Below are 18,239 nucleotides of genomic sequence, written 5' to 3' on the forward strand. Positions count from 1 at the left end.
AACTGCACCATTTTTAAGGTTTATAACTTATTGATGATAATTTCATGTCATTATGTACTGTTTGCTAAAGTAGTACTGGCTACGGTTGCCAGTCCTCCATCCTCCTGTTTCCTGCTCCCGTTTGGAGAAGCAGTGGGAAAAAGAATAATAACATGGCCAGTGTGCCAAGGGGTGATGTCGCTTTTTCATTGCTCTTAAAATCATATAAATCCAGGGCTTTTTTTGAGCAGGAATGCACAGGAACACAGTTCTGGCTGGCTTGGCACCAGGTGGTATGGTCTAATATGCAAATGAGTTCCTGCTGGGCTTTTTCTACCCAAAAAGTCCTATATAAATCTTTCACCTTTTACTCTCTGGTTTTCCCCAGAAGTGACTTTACAGTAAATCCCTAGGATGTTCAGCAATTCCTAAAGAAGACTGATATCATTTCCATTAAAACTATAGAGTTTTTCAGTGATTCCTAGAGAAGACAGGTGTCAGTTCTGGGGAAAGGCCAAATGTGATATCAGTCCTGGCTAGGAATCACCTTAAAGTTTCTGGGGATTCCTAGAGATCTGTGATGTCACTTATGTTTTTTTCCAGAAAGTGACATCACACCAGCACAGACAGCCAACCTCCATGTCCTAGCCACCCTCAGCTCCCAGCCAAGCCTGATAACCCTAGTACTTGTACTCTGTCATCACTGAATGTGTTAACTGCATGCATCTTGTTAGGGAAACTGCTCTCAAAATGAGATTGGGGAATTAGATTGAGAGACAGCTGGCCCAATAGGAATCTTTGTTATCTGTGTATACCAGGCTCAACCATTCAGATAGTCAATGCTCAATAAACTGGACTCTAATTTAATAAAAACCAATTGTAATTTATTTAGAATAATAGTTCTTTCACACAAGGTACAAAAACAATCACACATTCACACAGGTCTAAAGAAATATAGAGAGATCGATAGGGGTAACATATAAGGATGGACATACAGGGTGATACTACCTCTCGCAGACTCCAAGGAAGACTCCGATGGCGACAAATGAGGGAATGGGGGATGGACCCGAAACTGATCAGGAATCGGGGATGGATCTATACAGCGGGATAAGGGGGTTGCTGAATAGAGAGCACACCCGTGGGTAGCTAGTCCACAGGTTATATAGAGTCACCTTAGTCCTGAGGGGATGGGAGGTGACTGGGAGTGGTGATGGGAGGTTCCGCTGACGACCAAGAAGGCTGGACATCGGCTGGACCAATGGTGAGTCCATGGCGACACCTGATTGGGTGTATGCTTCAACCAATGAACATCACCTTTATCCTGGGCATCCTGGAAACCTCCAAGTTGCGACAGGGCCTGGGGCGGCTCCGGTGATATCAGTATGGGAATGGTCGGGTGATTGGGATGAGATGGGATTATCTGGGAAGGTGACAATAGGGAATCAGATATGAACCTAGGTATTCCGGTGTAGACAAAAGGGCTTGGAGGTAGCAGGAGAGATCCTTCCTCTTTCTCATCATCTCCTGGGTGAGGGTTGTTGTTCAGGATATTACTTATCAATCAGGCTCAATAGGGGAGCCATTAATCCATTTATAAACCAGATAGGTTGCTTGCGGGCTAGGAATGACTCAAGGTGTGTACGTGAGGTTCCCACTAAGAAGGGATGAAGCCCAACCAGGCAGGAAGATGGCTACATGTGGTGTTAGCGGAACACAGTGGCTTCCATGCTTAGCGCTTCAACACCGTTCGCCTGGACAGCTCCGTGGCGGCGCAGCCTCCTCCTCGCCATGGTAGACTCCACGCGGTAGCGGGGAAACGTCTGTGTGCGTCTGCAGACACTCTGTGTCTGTCTCAAGCACTTGTATAATTAGCAGTTGGTACACATGAGTCCTATGTAGTTCCTGGATAGTTTTACTCGCATTCACTGGCCAGGCGGATGCAAGCTCGCTTCTCCAGGCGCCCTGGCAACCATGTTTGTGAAAGAGGGGTCATTTTCTCACAATCTGAACAATGAATTGTTTTCAGCAAATTTACTAACTTGCTACATCCTAAATCTTCTTGCTGCTGGTTTCATTGTTATTCACCTATTTCTCCTCATTCCTATCTAAAGGAGGGTAAAGCCTTGATCCCTGTTTCTTTGAAGAGGCATTTGGTGTATTAGGGCTGGAGAAGGGCCTTTTCAGAGGAGGAGGAGGAGGAAGAAGAAGAAGAAGAAGAAAGTGATGATGGTGGTGGTGATGGTGATGATGGTGGTGATGGTGGTGGTGGTGATGATATTGGATTTGTATCTCGCCCTTCAGCAGCTCACAATCTCCTTTATCCTCCTCCCCCACAACAAATACCCTGTGAGGTGGGTGGGGCTGAGAACACTCTCACAGAAGCTGCCCTTTCAAGGACAACGCTGCGAGAGCTATGGCTGACCCTAGGTAGCTGCAAGTGGAGAAGTGGGGAATCAAACCCGGTTCTCTCAGATAAGAGTCCACACGCATAACCACTACACCAGGGGTGGCCAACGGTAGCTCTCCAGATGTTTTTTTGCCTACAACTCCCATCAGCCCCAGCCATTGGCCATGCTGGCTTGGGCTGATGGGAGTTGTAGGCAAAAAACATCGGGAGAGCTACCATTGGCCACCCCTGCACTACACTAAACTGTCTCTCAGCACAAATATCTCTGGGCAAGCTTTCCATCTTGCCACTTATTCCATTGATCTTTTTCCAGCATTATTTATTTAGAAGAAGTTCATCGATCACCAAATTGGTGGAAACATTACTGGCACTGTAATGCCGGTTTTAATGCTATTGGGTATTAGATTGTAGCATGTATGTGTGATTTGATTATTTTCTTAGTGTTTAATTTCTTCATGGGGGTTGTTTTAATCATGCCTCTTATGTCTCATATGAAGAACCATTGTGCTAGATGACATTCTGCCAGAGGCTGAGGGTGAAACAACATCATCTTGGCAAATGCATTCACTCTCAAATCTACATTTGCTGAGAAAATGTAGGAAATAATCAGGTGAGAGGAAGGGTGCCTAACCTTTTTCTGAGGGGGATGTGTGTAAAACCACCCCTGCCACTGTTTGAGCAGAAACATGGCTCTGTAAAACCACATCCAAAATGTTGAGCAACAGGGCAGAAGGCCCAGTGATGACACTGCCATGCAGTCTAATGGCAGCATGTTAGGTAGGGAAGCAGCAGAAGCAAAAGACAGATCCATTAAGACAGGGATGACAAATGTGCAGCCTGAGGGCCGTATCAGGCCGCCAGAGGGCTCTTTTCAGGCCCACAAGCAGCTCACTATCATCTCCTTCCTTCTTTCTCTCTTGCTTCCTTCTCCATCACAGCTTGCTTTGCCAGGCCTGCTCAATCACACAGGAACTACAGAGCAAAGCCTCTATTTTCCCCATTGGCTGACCAGCACACTAAGCAACTTGCATACAAAAGCTCGCGATGCCCAGCCATTTCATGTTTCCCTTGGATCTTAGGCTCAAAGCACTGACCATGAGATTTCTGTAATGAATGTCAATAAATGTAAATAAATCAAAAGTTTAAAGAAAACGCAATGGCAGTTTAATCAAGTGGAGAAATCAGCCAGCACTACAGAAACCACTGCTGTTGTCAAAGTGTAACCCTTTCTAATTGGGGGAGGGGTGGTTTAAATCAATAAATGACAGCACTTTTATGGCTTGGCAAACAAATGTAAAATTGCTTCAAAAGTGCAGAGAAAAAAACATTCAAGTTGTTAAATGGTTTCCAATATAACAAACATTTATTATAAACCTAACAAGTTGGAGCAACTTTATAATTAAAGATAAAACTGAATGATGATGTCTATGAACATATCAACATTTGAAGAGATAGGAAGAGCAATCAGAAGAAAGGCAAATTTGAGCAAAAAGTATCCATTAACACAAGGGAAAGAAGAAAGTCCAAAATATTAACTTAAAGAAATGAAGGGCTGCTTCTTCCCTGTATGCTCTTCAATTGTGCTTGCTGCTGTTTAGGATTACCATTCCTCAGGTGGGGTGGGGGATTCCACAATTGCATGAGCTCCTGCTCGCTGGTGGCCAGCCAGAGGAAATTCTCCCCACCCCCCAAATGGTGACATCATGTGCAATCACTTGGAAATGACGTAAATGTGTCAGTGACAGAGGGGTGGCTCTCTGGTTTTTGGACAAAACTCTATGGTTTGAGGGTGATTTTCCCATAGAGTTTTGCCCAAAAACCAGTGTCGCCCCTGATGTCACAGGTGTGGCTATGTCACTTCCAAGTGATGTATGCAAGTCACATGACATCCCCAACCACTCCCAGAATACCCTCCCAATCCCCCTGCCAGTATGAAGATTGGACCTGGCAACCACCGGGGATCGGGCCTTTTCAGTGGCAGCCCCCTCCTGGTGAAATCAATTGCCGGAAGAGGTTAGGGCCTTGTGGGACCTCGCTCAGTTCTGCAAGGCCTGTAAGACCATTCTCTTCCAGCAAGCCTTCGATCAAACGTAGGAGAATTCTGGAATAACTGTGGTCCTGAGAATATGAGTAACATCTAATTTGTTAGCACCAACTGTATATTGTTTTAACTTATATTGTTTAATGAATTTATTGTTTTTATGATTGCGATCATAGTATACTATAATTTTGATGTAAGCCACCCTGAGCTCGCCACAGCGGGGAGGGCAGGGTATTAATTGAATTAAGCATAAACATAAACCCTACAGCTGCTGCTGCTCTGGAATCCTTTCTCTGACTTGGGCTCACAAAGAAATTAGCAGTTTCTCTCAGTTAGCCCTGGCACTAGCAGTTCTGCTGCTTCAGGCAGAACCCTCCACCACCACCCCATCTCCATTCGTGCACACGCAGGATGCAATAATGTCACCTGGAAGTGATGTCATCACACCGGTGCACTTTTGTGAAGTGTTCTTTCTCAGCTCTGATTGCTTAGAGCCAAGAAAGAATGCTCAGCACATACCTTGCCCAGCCCTCTCCAGGTTCAGAGGGCACTGGGCAAGGGGTGCATCATTTTTTCTCGGCTCTGAACAAGCATTCTTTCTTGGCTCTGATCGCTCAGAGCTGAGAAAGAATGACGCAGAGAATCAGGGACAACGCAAGCAGAGACGGGGAGGGGGTGCCTGCCCCTGTAGCAAGGTGGCACCCTATGCAGCCGCCAACCTCGCCTACTCCCACATGCCAGCCCTACCTTCAGTTAAGCTTTGGCCTTCTCTCTCCTGCTTCAGGCCAGACTGACTGAGGGGGTAGGGCTCTTGCAGCTTATAATATGTGAGCAACTTTACCAACTGCTTATACCCTGTGACTATTTGCATCCTGGGCCTTAATTCTAAACTGTGTAATTTAAATAAAATGTTAAAATGAAAACTACATGTGTTACAAAAACACTTTAAGGAGACCAGTAATTCTGCAAACAAAAATGTTTCCCCTTCTTGAAATTGTTATAAAATCAAGGTGGTTTCAAGTGCAATCCTGCTGCAGTAAACCTTCTCCCACATTGTTTCCTTTCAGGAAAGCATAGATCTGGGGGAGATCATGTTCTCTCTTTGTTATTTGCCTACTGCGGGAAGGATGACACTCACTGTCATCAAATGCAGAAATCTCAAAGCCATGGACATCACAGGTTCATCAGGTAAGGCTACGTTTTTTTCACTTTAGCTGCCAGATTCTGTTTCTGTGGAGAATAATTCTATATCCAGGAATTCAAGGCACTTGAGGCTGAGGTCAGAGACAGGATAGCAAATCATCAGTTGGCTTATTGCCTCTGAAGAAACCTGACATCTTTACACAGAAGTGCCACCTAGTGGATACAATCTTACTTACACACAGTGCAAAACATAAGCAAAGGGCTGTTCTGCATTCTCACATGTGTGTCCCTATTGCTTCAGGGTGGGGGGACGTGTCTTTTCCACATGTATTTTGCTCCCTTAAACAGTCAATTCAATATAACTTTGTTCTACATCCAGCATATCTCCCTGCAGATTTAGACTACAGGTTTTTATTCTGGACATACAATGATATAATATCAAATCAGCCACTAGAGGGAGTAAAACACATGCAGAAAAGAAAAAAGCCCAAAGCAAGGAGGAAACGCAAGTGAGGAAAATGAGAATGGGGAAGAACCAGGGATCATTTTGTAGAAAAATAGGTGGCAGAGCTCATTAGCATAACTCATTAGCATATGCCTCCGCCAGCCAGAAGAGATCCAGCCAGCCCAAGCGGGCCTCACTCGCCTGGGGCTCTCCTGGGCTGCCCCCTTCCAGTCAAAAGGCCAGCAAGACCCAATGCCCAAAATCACATAAGAAGTGGAGAAAGTGTGGTGTGGGTTTCTCCAGGGGTTAATGAGAGCTGCTGGGGGTGTGGCAAAGCCCTTGGTGGCTGGCTGGCTGCCTGTTTTCCTAATCCAGGGATTGTTATGCAGCTGCACCTACAATTCAATGGACAAGGTAGGTGGGGAGGGAGAGGGGGAGCCCTCAGAAAGGTTCAGGAGCTGCACTCCTGTGAGCTCCTGCTGAATATGAGGCGTGGGAAGAGCTCACCGAATTAAATTTTTGCATCATCATTGTTCTGAACTGTTAACATCAACTGTATGGAAGAAACTGCTTTGAGGTGCAATCCTATGAATTATTAGAGCCCCAGAGATTTTGGAAGGCCACATGATCCAGCAACCTTGCTGATATTCGGCAAGCCCCTGCCACCTTTTAACTTCAAATGCCAAACCGATGTAGCACCATCTGTGAAGATGATAGTTTCATTGACTGTGTTCTACTTGCCTCCCATCCCACTAGCAATCTCCAAGTAGGAAAGGGATCGATCAAGATATTAGAAAACAATGTGTATGTAAAGGTTCCTTATACTAAATCAACTCACTTAGCTCTTTAGTATCCTGGGCAGAAGAGGGTCTTTCCCAACATCCACTCTGTGAGATCTTTTCAGTGAGCATGCCAGGAACTGCACCTTCTGCATGCAAAGCATGTACTCTGCCATCAAGACAATGGCTTCTGTTTTATTGTTTCTTCTGCACTCTGTCAGCTTCAGCAGCTGGCAGCGTTCCATTCTTTAACATTAATGCAACATACAGGGTGCACTTGGCTCAGATGCTTCAAGCCAAGATTCCCCACTGTGGTGCCTGAGAGTGCCATGGTGCCCACTGACACCTTTTCCGGTGCCCACCAAGTGTTTTTAGAAAGCGGGTGGGGTTCTTGCCCAGGAAGGTTTCTGACTGGCTGTCTGCAGATTGAAATAATGTTGTTTTCACAGCAGCTGCCACCACAGTGTTCCTTTTACTTTCTTTCCCAATGTGTTCTTTAAATTACCCCTCTTTCCCCTGGCACTTAGGCTTCCTCTGTGTGTGACTCCCTCTCCTACAGGTTGCTCATAGGAACATAAGAACATAAGAGAAGCCATGTTGGATCAGGCCAATGGCCCATCCAGTCCAACACTGTATGGCACACAGTGGCCAAAAATCCAAGTGCCATCAAGAGGTCCACCAGTGGGGCCACTAGAAGCCCTCCCTCTGTTGGCCTCCTCCTCAGGCACCAAGAATACAAAGCATCACTGCTCCAAACAGAGAGTTCCATCTATATGGCTAATAGCCACTGATGGGCCTCTGCTCCATATGTTTATCCAGTCTCCTCTTGAAGCTGTCTATGCTTGTAGCCACTGCCACCTCCTGTGGCAGTGAACTCCATGCATTATCACCCTTTGTGTCAGAATTCCAAAGGTGCCCACAGGCTCAAACAGGTTGTAGACCCTTCCTTCAGACCATTTTCAGCACCTGTTAATGTGCCACTCAGTAAAGATGGTCAATGGAAGGCAATTGTTTAAATTAGGAATGAACTGCAGGTAAACAAGAGGGTGACTGGACAGTGGAATGTTTCCAGTCTAGCAGACCAGGTGTATGGGCAGCAAAGTGGCAAAGAAACTTTAATGATAGTGTAAATGGCACAAATTAGCAAAACATTCAAAAACTTCAGAAATGTTCTGAGTCACTGATGGGGACCAAAGCTGCTGCATCTGTTTTAAAGGAGGGTTTTTTTTTAAAGGAAATATCTTGATCGTAATCCTTTTGAGGATCATTGGTGTAATTGCTTGATGCAGTCATGATTTTGTTAGCCCCCTGGAACACTCTAGTGGAAGGAAGATTGTGGATAAAGGCCCCTGCCTGTTCCCCCAGATCCATATGTCAAAGTATCCCTGATGTGTGATGGCCGGCGATTGAAAAAGAGGAAAACAACAATAAAGAAAAACACTCTCAATCCAGTATACAGCGAGGCCATCATCTTTGACATCCCTCCAGAGAACGTGGACCAGGTCAGCCTCTCCATCGCCGTTATGGACTATGACCGGTATGAAGCATTTGGCTTTTTTCTTATGATTATATTTTGGCAAGCTTTTTTCTCATTTGGATATTGCCATTTATGGATATCAGGTTGGATTGGACCCAGAGCTCCACAGTCTTTGCCACTTCATCCTTATCAAAGCGACTCCTAAGCCCCACTCCTACCCCCAATGAAAAGTTGTTCCTGAGTAATAGGAAACTGTCAGGAATTATATGGAATGTGGCACAGGGGGGGAGCTACTGTAAGGACAGGAAACTGATGGGGAAAATCAGGAATGACCCATTTCCCAGGAAAGGCAGCTACAGTGGTAAGGGAAAGGTGGCAAAGATCCACTGGCTTTGTCCCATCCACAGTTAATATCTAAATAAAACACTTTAATTTTTATAAGCATTGATTAAAATATCATTCTGGGGTTGGATTTAATGTGTCTTATATTTGAGTCTGTTTCATTATTTTTTACAAAAATATATCTAGAGCTAGCTATCTAACACATTTTTATCTATTTGTCTAATACAGGGGTGGGGAACAGTGGCTCTCCAGATGTTTTTGCCTACAACTCCCATCAGCCCCAGCCAGCATGGCCAATGGCTGGGGCTGATGGGGGTTGTAGGCAAAAAACATCTGGAGAGCCACTGTTCCCACCCCTGGTCTAATACATTGTGTGTGTAAAGTGCCATCAAGTTGCAGTCAACATTCAAAGATCCCATAGGGTTTTCCTTGGTGGTCCCCCACCCGAATACTAACCAGGGATTGCATAGCTTAGCTTTTGAGATCTGATGAGACTGAGATAGCCTCGTCCTTGGGAGGGACAGCGGCTCAGTGGTAGAACATCTGCTTGGTAAGCAGAAGGTCCCAGGTTCAATCCCCGGCATTTCCAACTAAAAGGGGTCCAGGCAAGTCGGTGTGAAAAACCTCAGCTTGAGACCCTGGAGAGCCGCTGCCAGTCTGAGCAGACAATACTGACTCTGATGGACCCAGGTCTGATTCAGTATGAGGCAATTGCATATGAGTCCAGCTAGGCCCTGGCCTGTGATTTGATGGCACTTTCCCCCAAGGAGCTCAGAATGGCAAAAACTTTTCTAATCTCTATTTTGTCCTTACAGCAGGTTAGCTGTAAGGTTGTAGGTTAGCCTGAGATGGCATTGCCAGGTCCTTATCTTGCACTGCTGTTGGGTAGGGGGGAGCTTTCTGAAAGTGGAGGGTGATGTCACAGTGTGCAATGTCCCTGATGTGATGACATCACTTCCATGTGATGTCATCACATCAGAGACGTCACACTGGGTCATGGCTGTTGGGGGCAGGCTGGAGTTCACAAAATCAAGGGATCCCTTGCTCCCTTAGGGGGAGCTGAGCTCTGGGCCCAAGGTCACCTAGCAAGCCTCATAGCTGAACAGAACCAGGATCTCTCAAATCCTAATCTGACATGCTAACCACTAGCCCAGCCTGGCTTGGAATCTCAAGATTTTTTTTCCAATACTAGCACACATTTGGAAGTGTTGAAAAGATTTAATTTGTGTAAAGATAATTATACACATAGTACTGCTGCCAATCTGCTGTCATGACATAACAGACAGACTGAAATGTGTGCATATGTGTTGAAATTCCATGGAAACCCGGGGGAGGGGGGGAAGCAAAAGAAATGTGGTAGCAGGTGCAGAATTCAGCCAGATAAGCTGCCAGGTGTTTCTGTGTCCCACATAACTCCTTGGCCCTCCCTGTGATTCACAAAATTAAATTAAATCATGCAAGCAAAGAGAAATTTGATGAATTTGCAAAAACCATACAGACTGCGCAGCTACCCTTTGGCCACAGAATTTGGTTATCTGGCCAGCATTTGTTTTGTTAACAGGCCACACACAAGGCTTTCAGGGTAAAGAATTAGATTGTGACTTAACTTTCTCCTTCTCTAATCCTAGAGTAGGACACAATGAGGTGATTGGGGTCTGTAGGGTTGGACTTGATGCAGAAGGACTTGGAAGAGACCATTGGAATGAAATGCTGGCATACCCCCGCAAACCAATCACTCACTGGCACCCCTTAGTAGAGGTAAGAGAACACTAATACTGCTGCAGCCTGCTGCTCATTTTTACTAGCCTTCTGAACTGAATACCTTCTGCCCAAACAGGTCTCTGTTTCATAGGAGAGCATTTTTGTAAGCCAAACCTTAGGAAAAGAAAAGGTAAACTACACTATGAAAGTCAATGGGGATGAAGAGTCTAAACTCGGGGGTGGGGGGGTTTCCCCACAAAGAAAACACCACAGCTTCACTTAGGCACGTGATGAATAATTCACTTTCAAAACACTATCAGGGCATTTTAGCAATTGCGTACTATGGATATTGCCATTTAACACAGTAAAATCCAGTTGCAAAAGTGTACTGAAGGTGGATTAGAGGTACATCATTCCACAAGTGTGAAGCTGCTGCTGGTTTTGTATTTTCCAGTGCAAATGCTTCAATAACTACAGCATCCATTTCTAAAATAGCTTTCTATTCCACCTGTTAACCAGAATTGCCTTGCAATTTTACACAGCTTTCATTTTGCAAAATTGCCGGAGCTATCACATTTATTTATCTTTAAGATGCTATTCTAAGAAAAGTTACACTCTTTTAAATCTATTTGAGTTAATGGGATTAAAAGAGTGTGCTTCTACTTAGGACTTCGCTGTTATGTAACATTTGTCATTTTGGAATCTCCGAGTAGAATGTGCAGGTCTTGAAGTTTGCTTATCTAGACACTTACCAGGGCAGAGACCTGCTTAGTTTTAACAAAAAGCAGCATTGTGTGGCACCAGACTATATGCTAACATCAGTGTAAATTCAATAAAGGAAAATACATATAAGAGAAAGAACAGTGCCTTAAATATAGTCTGCATTGCAATGCAAGGTTTCTGCTCTCAAAGCATGTCCTTTTAGAATAGTACTATTTGTCACTTCTTTATTTAAAATGTTTACAATCTGCACTCTTCATTTTTTTAAAAAAAATCCTTCAGAGACAGTTCACAGGGCTTTTTTTTGTAGTAAGAACTCTTTTGCATATTAGGCCACAACCCCCTGATGTAACCAATTCTCCAAGAGCTTACAGTAGGTCCTGCACTAAGAGCCCTGTAAGCTCTTGGAGGATTGGCTACATGAAAGGTGTGTGGCCTCATATGCAAAGGAGTTCCTGCTACAAAAAAAGCCCTGTATACCAGTAGAACAGATTTTTTTTTAAAGGAAAGAAGGGAATAATCAATGAGCATCACTGGTGAGGAAATGCATCAGTGCTGAGTCATTACAATCTAATAAGAAAAGACCATTTGGATGTCAAGAAATATGCATCTGCTCTGTCCTCAATGGGATGTAATCAATGAATGGATTCTAGCTTTCCAATATTAGGAATCAGGTCTTCACAACTTCTTTTGACTGCCAAATGAGAGCTTGGGCTTGGTTGGGATGTTCAAAGACCTGCGAGGCAATGGTTCTTGTAGCAATTGGCATCCCCCAAAAGGGCACAAATATAATACGGACACACACAGGTTCTCCCATCACCTCCTTCTGTGCCATCTCTGGGTCTCTCAGCCTGGTCACTAGCAGCACAGAAGGCAGCTGTGGGTGTCAGATGATGTCCATTGTGGCCACTGCTTGTTTGGTCAGAACTGAACAGTGGCCACATCAATTGCCAATTTGGTGCAGTGGTTAAGTGTGCGGACTCTTATCTGGGAGAACCAGGTTTGATTCCCCACTCCTCCACGTACAGCTGCTGGAATGGCCTTGGGTTAGCCATGGCTCTGGCAGAGGTTGTCCTTGTAAGGGCAGCTGCTGTGAGAGCCCTCTCAGCCCCACCCACCTCACAGGGTGTCTGTTGTGAGGGGAGAAGATGTAGGAGATTGTAAACTGCTCCGAGTCTCTGATTCAGAGAGAAGGGTGGGGTATAAATCTGCAGTCTTCTTCAATGTCAGCACCAGTGGGACTCACCTTCTCCTAGCTGCCAGGGCAGCAGTCTACTGGGAATTTTCCCTTTAAATTCACAGGGCCATCCTAAGATACCTTTCAAAGCTCACTGATAAGTGGATTTTAAATAGTATAATCTATTTAGGATGACACTGTTATGGGCAGGGGTGGAATTCCAGCAGGAGCTCCTTTGCATATTAGGCCACACACCCCTTATGTAGCCAATCCTTCAAGAGCTTACAAGGCTCTTTTTTGTAAGCTCTTGGAAGATTGGCTACATTAGGGGTGTGTGGCCTAATATGCAAAGGAGCTCCTGCTAGAATTCCACCTCTGGTTACGATCCAATCCACCTCTGAAGCCAAACCAAAGTGTTAATTAAAAAAAAAGGCAAAAACCTTTAATTTTGCTTCAAAATAGAGGGACTGACAAATGGATAGTAGAATACATTCTGCTTGGTGGGTATCAGGCTGTAGAGGCCTCCTGCAGGTGGGCTATACTTAGTAGTGAAGTTGGATTTGGATTACTTAATGCTGGGCAGCCACATGAGGGGGAGATTTGGGTCTTTATTCCCTGCTTTGGGGTTTGAGGTAAGACTCTGGCTTCAGATAAAATCTTGAATCAAGAGAGAACAGTTATCAAGATAGAATCACCAAGTCCACTAACAGATATTGATATCTACTAGTTACCTCAATCAGCTGTTGCCGCTGAATGCTACATGCACAGGCCAAATATACAAGCACTTATGTTTTAAATGATGTTCTGACATGAAAAAATGAAAGGTGACTTAATTTAATACCTACAGTCTACCGACTGAGTAGGCTTCATTGCAAATAATTTCCCATGTTAATGGTGGTATAAAGCAGGGGTGGCCAAACTTGCTTAACCTTAAGAGCCACATAGAATAAATGTCAGATGTTTGAGAGCAACAAGACATGAATGCCAGATTTTTGAGAGCTGCAAGATGGGAGGGAAGGAAGGAAGGAAAATAGAAAAATAGATGGGGGAGGGAAAATGGAAAGAAAGCAACTTTAAATTTAAATGCATTCTCCAAGCCGCCAGCTGGCTTGGCTTGGAGAAGTGATTTAATGAAACAAACGACTTCTCCAAGCCAGCCAATGGGGCAGTGGGGACTTCGAGAGCCACAGAATATGGAGCCGCAGTTTGGCCACCCTAGTATAAAGTCTTTCCATACTGCAATGAATGAATCGTATGTCTCTCAGTTTGAAACAAATACATGGGAATATCATTTGTGAAAAGATATCATTCATTCCAGTTGCCGGGCCGAGCAACCAGTTTTGACAGTCAAGGATCTTGCTCTTCACCAAAACCACCACTTACGCCCTAGACTGAACAATGGGTTCCAGATGTCCAGCGTAAGGAGCTCTTCATACTTATATCATGACTGAAGGTTTGGCTCCAAATGATTAACGGTGTCCATATTTCTGCACTGCAACATGTCATATCTCTACTATATCATTCCATTGTTTCCAATCTTTAACATCCCATTGAGTTTCATTTGAGCACTTAAATGTGGATGTCATGGGGAAAAAAACAGAGGTTAGTTATCATTTGTTCTTGGTATGAACAAGGTCTTAGAACCAACGTAACCTTCCATGACAGCACAATATGGGTCATTTTCTTTTTACATCCAGTCCAGCCTCTTAAATACATGATGCACTGAGTTGAATAATCGGTAGGGAAAGTCAGCCAATTGTGCAAGTTCCTGTATGATGCATGTTGGTGAATGTCGCATTCATACTTTACATTTTAGGAGTGTGCCTGTCTCTCTCACAATTGTCTGATCACACGCAACCCATTTCTGAATGTTCTCTGGTTTCTGGGCCTCCAATACAGGGTGGGATTCAAAGAGCAGCCCACGGAACTGCATCTCACGTGCTAAGACTTCCAAGGACCTTCCTGCCCTCTGAATCTCCTTTGGCCCAGCCAGAAGCTGTTCCAAGAAGTTGGGAAACCTGTTGCCTCTGAATAGGTTACTGCTATTTGACTTGGTGTGGAATCTGGGGGCCAAGGAAGGGCAGCCACACAGAGCAGAGACAGCAGCAGCAAGGGAAAGGCTGGATGTGGATGTTTTGTCCTCTTCCCTGTTGCTACCTAGCTGCAAAAGCTGATTGACTCCTCTCTGGCCAATCCTTGAAATAAAGTTATAATTGTTCATCTACTGATGGTCCACCTGGCCACTCTTCATGCCCCAAGCAGGGTCTCTTGCATCTGTTCCAGGGTGAGTCTTACTACAGCTTACGTGTCAGTGTATTAAATACGTCTGCAAGAGTAATGTGTGAAAGGGTTCTTGTCAGCTGGGTACATAATCATCTAAAGCCTCTGAAATAGGTTGTTCTGGCTTTATTGTGTCCAAAGGAGAAACTGTATCAGTCATCTGACTTTCCTGGAAGACTCATCCATTAAACTTTTAGGTAAAGAGGAATTTGACTTGTGCGTTCTACAAGATGAATTACAGAATCTGGGCGCATGGAATGGCAGAGTCCATAGATGTGGTTGCCAAGTCATTTTATCAACTGGAAATTTGATTCTGATGGCCATCAGGGAGAGCCTACAGTGTATTCCAGCACAGGAGTCACATATCTTTATGCCAGCAATGCAAGAAGACTAGAGTCCTGCTTTCAAAATGGCACCAGGCTACAGCTGGTTCTGGGCTGCAGCAGCGGTGTCATGAGTTAGAGTGTAAGTTACCACCACATACAAAGCTCCTCCCTCTCACCTATATAGCTCCTTTACTACACAGCAGGTCTAAAAAGGATGCATTTTACTGTGGTTCTGTGCAACAGAAGTGAGCGAAGCATGTCATACTGGCTATTAGAAACAATGACTGGCTACCGCATCCTGCCAAACTTTGTGGTCCACTGCATTGCTGTGAGATTGCCTCAAATACTATTGTCTTGATTAATCCTTGGTTAACCCAAGGGAAGCAATTCTTGTCATGTTTGCATGGAAAGATCAAGGATCTTTGTCATCAGGAGGACTGTTCCAAAAGGCATGACCAACATCACGGGATCCAGCTTCAGCACTAAATCATCTTTGCAAGAAAACTCTCCCTGAAATTTGTGCTTAGCCTTCATTCGGATGGAAATTTGTGCAGTAGCCTTCATTCAGATGGAGGGAGTGCTTCAGCGCAAGCCTAGAGTTGCATATCAACACATGGAGGATTTCTACTTTTTTTCTTCTATCATTTCTCCTGATTTATTAATTGATCACATTTGTTTGCTAAATTATGTATGGAAAGCCTTTGTATGGAAAGCTTGTCCAGTAGATTTGATTTGCAATGTTTACATCTAGCTTCATAGGATACACGCAGGGCCACCAATGAATATTTACACTATCACGTTAATGGAGAATTTGAAAGGGAATCTCTAAAGCTGCTTTAAGCTTGCCAAAAAAGAGCATGATGGCATTCATCCCGGATTGACCCTGCAGTTGGAAGATAACAGGTTTTCTCCACATAAATAAAGCCTCCTTGCATGGAGAAAGTTAATATGCCAGGGAACAAATGAATCTAAAACCCTATGTTGCCAAGGATTTTTTAAAAAAATATATCCTATACCATATAAAAAAAACAAATAAGCCTTTAAATACTATTCACTAGCAGTTTACAGTGATACATGTCTGTTAACACCTATGAAGTTAAAGCAATGAAAGCAGTCCAAGTATCACCTTTTTCAATCCTCAGACATCATTCCACTGCTGAATTCATATAACCTGCCTCTTCAGGGTCATGAAGATTTGTTTGTTCAAAACTAGGGCATATATCTATATGCTGCTATGGCAATTTGAAATCTTTTGAGTTTTTCCTCTTCATATATAACCTATAAGAAAAGGAACTGCGTTTTTGATGCTACATTTTTTGTAGTGAAATACTGTAAGATTCAAATTGCATACGCTTTGCACTGTTTTGCACCTATCCCCTCCCCACAAAATACCTATCCACAAACAAAATGTAGCATTTGTGTTCTGCAAAGAACATCTATATTGTATTGTCTCATAGTTTTTTTATGAATAAGGGAATGGTATTCTTGTACCGGGGAAGAGGTTTAAAGTTGTTTTTGTATCTAAAATTATTATTATTATTATTATTATTATTATTATTATTATTATTATTATTATTATTATTATTATTATTATTATTATTATTATTATTATCCAGCACCAAAGGAATGTTTCAGGGTATGCCCTATGCCTTGGCTTTTTTCATTTAGTGCTGTCGGTAGTCCTATGCATTTTGCTTTGTCACTCCCCTTGAACTTAGACTTACTTCTAAGGATGAGTTTAGACCTATGGGTGGCTATCAATTTCCATAACAGGGCTCTGGGGCCCTCTCTCATGGATAGAAAACATGTTCAAGATAGATTTTCATCAAGAAACAGCTGACTTATGATTAACCTTGGGGGGAGCGGTCAAAGCAAGAGACATTCAGAGGTGGTTTGCCATTGCCTGGCTCCGCATAGTAACCATGGCATTCCTTGGTGATTTCCCACCTGAGTACTAACCAGGGCCAACCCTGCCTAGCTTCTGAGATCTGAGGAAATTGTGCTAGCCTGGGCTATCCAGGTCAGGACATGTTTTACATGGGGAAAAAAGAATCTCGCATTCGGTTCTAGGCTTCTCCAGTTTGAAAAATCTTGAGTAGCGGGTTTGGAAAAGCTGGCAGCTAGGCTCTTTTAGGAACAACTTATACAACAACCGCAAACAACTGTGGAAAATAACAAATAAATCCTGAAAATTACTTCAAAAATATAAATTATTCTTCAAACACTACAAAATTACATATCATTCCATATTATCAATAATTCATGAATATAAGGTTTAAAGTACAGAGAATAAATTTTCAAAAGTGCTTTCAGTTCATTATGCCAATTTCCAACTTGGGACGCTTGAAGACTATTCACACGACCCCGTGGGACAAATAAAGTGCCAGTGCCGACCGTATTCCTAATGCAGACGATTTTGATTTTCAAAAATATTTCTTCTGTTTCCAGGATCTTACTTTAAACTTTCATCTTTTAAAGAAGCTTTATATACAGTGGGTAGTCATCAGCCTCTGACTGTAAAGCGGCCTGTAGTACAGTTTCAAGTTCCTTTGTCTAAGAGGCGTATCCCACTTATCAGCACACACCGAAATACATTCCTGTAGCACTAGCTCTGGATTTTTATATTCATGAATTATTGATAATATGGAATTATATGTAATTCTGTAGCATTTGAAGAATAATCATCTATATTTTTGAAGTAATTTCCGGATTTATTCGTTATTTTCCACAGTTGTTTGCGGTTGTTGTATAAGTTGTTCTAGCCTCTGGAACTCTAGACTTTATCAGGCTCTTTTAGTAAGCAGGACTGAACTAGATGGATCCATTATCTGATCTGACTCAGGGCTCCACTAAATGAAACTCTGGGAGTTCCATGAAAGGAGTTCCATGAAAAGACTTTCTTCTCTAAAGTTCAGTTCTGATCAGAACCAGAGCTTGAGGGGGGGCGGCTTTAAACATCCCCTCTCTGCAGTCATTCCAGTCTGAAATGATCCCAGTCTTTTCAGGCAAACATAAATTTTTATTTATTTATTTATTTATTTATTTATTTGGGATTTATATCCCGCCCTTCCCACAAGTGGCTCAAGTGGCTTCCCACAAGTGGCCCTTCCCACAAGTGGCTAAAGACAAATTTCCATATGAGTAAGTTTACCAGCTCTGGGAAATTCCTGGAGATTTTGTGGGTGGAGCCTGGGGAGGGAAGGGTTGGGAAGGGGAGGGACCTCAACAAAATATCATGCAGTAGAGTCCACCTTCCAAAGCAGCAATTTTCTTTGGGGGAACTGTTCTCTGTAGCCTGGAAATCAGTAATTCCAGGAGATTCTGTAGCCTGAAGATCAATTGTAATCCCAACCTTAAGACTGGCAACCCTAATAGAAAGTGGTTGGAAAGGGGGATGGTCTTCAGCAGGGGATACTTTATTT

The 18,239-nt window shown here is 43.5% G+C and overlaps 1 protein-coding gene across 1 annotated transcript in view; it reads left to right on the top strand.

Moving 5' to 3' along the window:
• The window catches only part of SYT10 (synaptotagmin 10), an 85,124-nt gene extending 70,176 nt beyond the window's left edge, over positions 1-14,948 (top strand). The window contains exons 4-7 of the mRNA XM_060245695.1: positions 5,495-5,615; positions 8,160-8,331; positions 10,242-10,371; positions 13,530-14,948. Of these exons, the coding sequence (XP_060101678.1) occupies positions 5,495-5,615; positions 8,160-8,331; positions 10,242-10,371; positions 13,530-13,601 (495 nt within the window). The 3' untranslated portion in view covers positions 13,602-14,948. The remainder of the gene's footprint in view (positions 1-5,494; positions 5,616-8,159; positions 8,332-10,241; positions 10,372-13,529) is intronic.
• Positions 14,949-18,239: the final 3,291 nt, after the last annotated feature.

Source organism: Heteronotia binoei, chromosome 8 (genome assembly GCF_032191835.1).
Source record: "Heteronotia binoei isolate CCM8104 ecotype False Entrance Well chromosome 8, APGP_CSIRO_Hbin_v1, whole genome shotgun sequence".
NCBI classification, from domain to species: domain Eukaryota; kingdom Metazoa; phylum Chordata; class Lepidosauria; order Squamata; family Gekkonidae; genus Heteronotia; species Heteronotia binoei.